This window comes from Pleurodeles waltl, chromosome 12 (assembly GCF_031143425.1).
Source record: "Pleurodeles waltl isolate 20211129_DDA chromosome 12, aPleWal1.hap1.20221129, whole genome shotgun sequence".
In the NCBI taxonomy this organism is placed as follows: Eukaryota; Metazoa; Chordata; class Amphibia; order Caudata; family Salamandridae; genus Pleurodeles; species Pleurodeles waltl.
Genome location: NC_090451.1, coordinates 674344187 through 674349944, shown reverse-complemented (window position 1 = coordinate 674349944; position 5758 = coordinate 674344187). Strand labels below are relative to the sequence as shown.

Sequence of the window (5758 nt, the reverse complement as noted above, 5' to 3'; positions counted from 1 at the left end):
GGGCTGTCCAATGGCTAGTGATATTCTTACTAGTGAAACACGAAGGAAATTACATGTGTGTGCTTTGGGAGCAATGCAAGTCGTGCAGATTTATCAATATCACATCAGGAGATACATTAGTGGGCTATAGAAGAGCCAGGCAACAGCAATTATTTGGGGGTTGAATTAGATGTATTTGATGCTGGCACTGCAGGTTTCCTTCTAAGTATCCTGAATGGTTATCCCAACTGATTAAGTTGTATTCCTCGAGCTAGGCCTACAATGCCATCAAAGCAATGGTTAAGACAAATATAAATAGACCCCCCCCCCCCAGAAGAGGTAGGCCCTCTATAAATGATGGTAATCTATCACGTTAAGTGCAGATTATGTTCATTTCATTGTCCACCGACACCTCCCATCTCTTAAAAGAACAACACAAAAAAAACATTTTGAATGTAACTTTTATTTTCAAAAATACATTATGCATTCCCAGATACATTATGTAATAAATAAGACATGTTATGGTATAATCATTTCACAGAAATGAGTATAACTGAGGTCAATTTCTGAAAACAAAATCAAGATGCCGGTGGTCTCTTAGTCCAGTCATTGTCCTAGGAGGTTTACAGGCAGCAGGTTTTGATAAAAAAAACATAAATAGTATCTGTACATTGAGTGGTTGAACCCCTCATTAGTCTATATCTGATGGAAAACAAACAGTAATGTTCCTTTGTTAACTCCAAATATCAAACATGTTTTTAGCCTAGTTTTTTATACACGTATTTATATTTCAAGGGCTCCGTAAGGCGAGACTGGTTCAAAAGCTAGCTCCAGATGTCCTTGAATAAACAGCTTGTTGGAGAGAGCACAAAATACAGTGGTCTACAGGATCTCAGCATACACTCTTTTCAGGTTCAGCACCATGACAGTGAATTGTCTATAACCTGTGGTTGTCTGCAGAGTTTGTAGTACGCTTGAGATAAGGCTAGACGCCTCCACTGTAGCAAAGAGAGCAGTAAAAAGGGTTAACCATGCACTCGCGGAGTTGCTGTATGTGGCATCAACAGTTGTAACCCAGTGAGTCACGAGAGGGCAGCATGGATGAAAGCAACTGTCCTTTTTCGGATTCATTTTGGATTTTAAATTAGGTAGCAAGTCATCAAGGCCAGATCTCTCATGTCGTCATGCCCAAGACCTAAGAAAACAGAGAAAAACATGCATGGGTTAACATATGCCAAACATCTATCATCTAAGAAAATCTCCCTTTTAGCCCTTTCTACCTTTCCCTAATAGTGAGTTCTTTGCATATCGACCGTTCATCCAATATTTTTATAGTCCTATGCATCTGTGCACGCATCAATACTACCGGTTTTGTGTGGCTGGTGTGAGTCTTTTAGGGCAAATAAATGACTCTCTGATCTCGCTTTCTCAATTTGAAACAATGAGGAGTGTGATTAAGAATTTTGTAAATGTGAGGATTATTTGCTCTGCTGTGGGTTTGGTTCCTGAATCTGTGTGTTTGATCATTTGTAAATAAGGATCCTAAATTGTGTTCTGTTCATTTAGCAGCTCCACTGAAAGTGGATAGGGGGAGATACACTTATCTGTGCATTTTCGATTGTCCCAGTGAAAGGATAGATGGCACAGGCTGCTCTAGAACTAGTGATCATATGGGGGTAAGTCCTTCCCACAGTAAGCAGCGAATCTGCTACCTAAAAAAATCTGCTGTGGCCTAATCGAGCCCAAAATAAAGATAATTTATACTTTTGATTTCCCCTTGTCAGATTTTTTTTCTGAAAAAGATATTAAGTTTTTTAAAGACAAACTTGCTCAATTCTCCTCCTCCATCTCCTTCCTACACTCTGCTGTTCATTATAGGAAATATTGTTTTCTCGTTGTCCAACACAAAGGCCGCCTGTGTACCGAATCTCATTGGTACACTTCTTGTAGTGCCTTCCTCTCTCTTGTAACACCTTTCCCTGGTACATTGTTGTCTTCCTTTGTGGCTAGATTCAAGCGATATACACCTACTACAAAAAAAGCCCTTGTAGGGAGCGCAGAGAGGTGCACCAGAGGCCACATGCGTTTGGATGGGAGTTTCGTAGTTCCACACCAATATCTTAACGAATACAGAGAACCCACTACCCAGTGTATTGGAAAAAGAGCAAGCCAAGAAGCTTAAAGAAGGGTTTTGCCAGGGCGCCTACACTTCGCAGACCCTGAAGCATTGAAAAATCTTACTAATAGACCTAATTAACATATGTAATGGCATCATAGAACGTGATGTCACTTGGAAAGGCCCAGTGACTTCTCTAGTGCCACCATCATTTGAAGCCACTGCCGTTACCTTGGCGACGCGTCGTTCGCGCATGCGTCCTGGCTTCTCTTCCGCGCACCAGCTTCTTCAGCGCTCTCCAGGGTTTCCATTTCACAGGGGCCGGTGGCTCTGTGTCGTCCATCAGCGTGGGAGACTCCTCCATCTCTTCCCCAGGGAGAGGGTCCAGGTCAAGTGTCTCCCAAAGGCCCAGGTCAAGAGGCATAGACCCCACGTCCCTCCGGCGACACCCGGAGTCCAGTGGCGTGGGAGCGCGGCAGAAGGGGCACGTCACGTGCCCCTGCCCACCCCTCTGACGGCACGCGAGCAGCATCTCGCAGAGGCAGCGCGTGCAGAGGGCATGGCCGCAGGGCAGGCGGCGGGGCGCGCGCCCACCTCGGTCGTAGCGCGCGAAGCAGATGGGGCAGTCCGCATCTCGCGCCGAGTCGGGCATTTTCGTCGGGCGGCTCGAGAGGAGACGGTCGTCAAGGGACTGGCCTGCGTGCAGGGCCCGGCACGCTATATACTTGGTCGGGGACGCAGCCTCCTCCCCTCAGACCCGGTCTCCTCCCTTCTGGCGCCGTGCCCACGCTCCCTTGCTTTACCGGCTCCATAAAAACACAAACACACCCACTAAGCGTGGGCACGGGACGGAGTCGAGCCCCTTGCCAAAACCGCTCGGAGGAGTGCAGACAGAAGGCCCAGTTGCGGAAATACACACCTCAGGTCGTTAACTGCTGAAGCCTTATTAAAACTTTTTACCGTAAGGTAGGCCCACGTGAGCATTACAGTCTTGAGTAACGCCCAAGAACTTCAAATCAATTAGAAGGGTCCTTAGACAATTAAAATATTACCATAGAAACACCATGCACCAAAAATAAATGAAACTACAGAACATTACAATACGTTTCTTTTTTTTTACTATTTATAACATGTCAACATTGGCCAGTGGCCAGTCCCACATTTAAAGTAGGAAACGTAAAAAGATTTGAAACTCCCAATATCAGCACTTAATCAATAAACAGGGAAATGTAAAACAAAAGCGCTGCATCGTTTTTTGGGCATTTAATTAATAGATAGAATGTTTCGTCGGTGGTCTCACTCTAGCACATAAGAGCCCAGAGCTTAAGGCACAGGTAAGGCTGATGCAGACATCACTTGAAAAACACTAAAACCTCACTGTCTCAAGAGACGGTTCCTTAGACTGGAGAGCCTCACAGCCCAAGCGCCAGTGCCTAAAATACATCTTACCCACAGCTTATGAAAACTCGCACCAGTAAACCCAGAAGCTTCATAGCCTGAATCCAACATCACATGCCTCATAACAGAGTCTAGGAGCCCAAAACTCACATACCTCACAGTTAGATGGACCTCAAAACGTAAGACACACAGGTCTCCAAACCTCACTGCTCAAACTCTAAAACAGAATGCTATCAAAGGAGCTACATTAGTACGCCTCACATAGCTTCTGTCAGGCTATTGAAAGATGTTTTGTTTTGGGTCCCAGGGAAAATCTTTATTCTGATGGATACAACTATCTGTGGATGCCTCACCTTATAAATTCTCCCAATGCGCCAGCATTCGATGGAAACTTTCTTCCCAGCTCTTCACGTTGACAAGGTTGTCTCAATTGCATGGCTCCGCACGCAACTCCGTCTGACGTCATCGTGGCAGTAAGAAGTCCTCGCCGGCGTGCTGACATCAGTTCCCTTTTTCTGCGCTAACGTTTTTTTCCTGGCTCTCGAACAGGTACTGTTTCGAAGGTGTCTTGTACTCGTTACAATGTCTCCACGAAAGAAATCCGGTTTAAAGACTTGTCGTGAGTGCGGTAGTCATATGTCAGTCACAGACCCTCATGAAGACTGCTTGTGGTGTCTAAGTTCGGACCTCGACGTGGAGGGGTGCGTGTCTTGCCAGAGGATGGACCCGAACGCCTTAAAAGAAAGAGAGGCTAAGCTCTTCTTAGCAAAAGCTAAAAGGGGACACAAGGGTCATCAAAGATCTAAGGTGAGGGACTCTTCTTCTCACAAGGCCTCGAGATCTCATAAGAAGCGGAGCCGGCACGATTCTCGACGTCGTTCTTCCAGAGATCGGTCTCGGTCCCTTCCGAGACGATGTCGAATGGCGTGGGAGGTCAGTCCAACTATTACTCCCCAGCCTCAGAATCCACAGGCTTCTCCGGCGCCATCACTGATTGAGGTCGGCGAGTCCTCCGACTCACTTTTCACCCGTGTTGGCTCAGAAGCCGGTGGCACAAGTTTCGGGTCCTACCCAAGTGCCTCAAGATGACCAGAGGTTTCCTGCCTTCCCAACTCTTTGGGAGCGGATCCAGCGGCTTTCCTTAATGCTATGTTTAGCATTTACAACCAGGCTATGGCCCCTGCTGGTGCACCGGCTGGTCCCACGGGTCCATTAGCGTTCTCTTTGGGTTCGCCGGCGCCGTACAAGCCGGCTCCGCATGTGCCCTTCTATCCTGCTGAGAATACTGGTTCGGCACCGATGACATTGTCGCCTCAGATGATGGTGCCGACTGCGCATATGTAGTCAATACCGGCGCCGGATGAGTCCCGGTCGGGACGCAGTGTATCTCCACCACGTCCATCTACCTTGAAGCTGCTGTCGTCGACGTCGGCTAACTCTCTGTCTACGCCAAGATTGGAGGCCAGGTTAAGATCAAGGAGGAGAGCCTTGAGGCTCCTGGAGGAGCAGGAATACCAGCAACAGTTGTTAGAGGAAGGAGAGATTCCTAAGCCTGTAGTGTGGTTAGTTTCATGTATCCTTTGCGCGTTAGCTTTGGGCTTTAGGCCTTCATGCACTTTGCCCTGGATGTATTTTATTCCTTTGCTCGCAGCATAGAGCCTCTGTGCACTTTGCTCTAAATGCTTTTTATTCAGCTTCGTACTGTTATTTTTCAAATAACCAGTTCTAGGGTCTTGTTTTATTTTCTTCTATCACACTGTTTAGCCTACTTCAGCACCGGAGTTCTCAAACAATACATTATTGCTCGCTCTGTGCTTCAGTCAAGGATACAGTCTGGTACATTGCCGATAGACGTGGTAGGAGTTTAGTCTTTAGGGTGCGTAGAAAGTATACATTCTTACGTAGGAACGTTTCTTAGAACACCGGCGTGTTAGTTATAAAAACACTTCCTAGTCCTAGTAGAAGGGAGAGGGAGATTCCGACCAGGGAACCACAACTAGACGCTGACTGCCTCGTTGCAGATGCTGAACCAGATCACAGGTCTTTGCTCAGGTATGAGGGTTGATGGTTTCCCGGGGAATCTAAAAGGCAAGTTAGGAGCTTAACATGCTGTGCTCGAAATATAACTAACTGAGAGAGAGTAGTATTTATTAACACCATGATAGCGTTATTCTTATGTTTCACTCTCCTCGTGACTATTTCAATCCTACTGTGTTGTATGGTTCTGGTTATTGCGGCTCACGCCTTAATATCTACAATGCAGTC

General features: G+C 46.5%; 1 protein-coding gene across 1 annotated transcript; it reads right to left on the bottom strand.

Annotated features, from left to right (window-relative positions):
• Nucleotides 1-422: 422 nt before the first annotated feature.
• Nucleotides 423-2807, bottom strand: RNF227 (ring finger protein 227). The gene is made up of 2 exons (XM_069218638.1): nucleotides 2327-2807; nucleotides 423-1174 (listed from the first exon to the last, which is right to left on the bottom strand). Exons 1-2 carry the CDS (start codon nucleotides 2745-2747, stop codon nucleotides 1119-1121), a joined length of 477 nt encoding a protein of 158 aa, XP_069074739.1. The 5' UTR covers nucleotides 2748-2807; the 3' UTR covers nucleotides 423-1118.
• Nucleotides 2808-5758: the final 2951 nt, after the last annotated feature.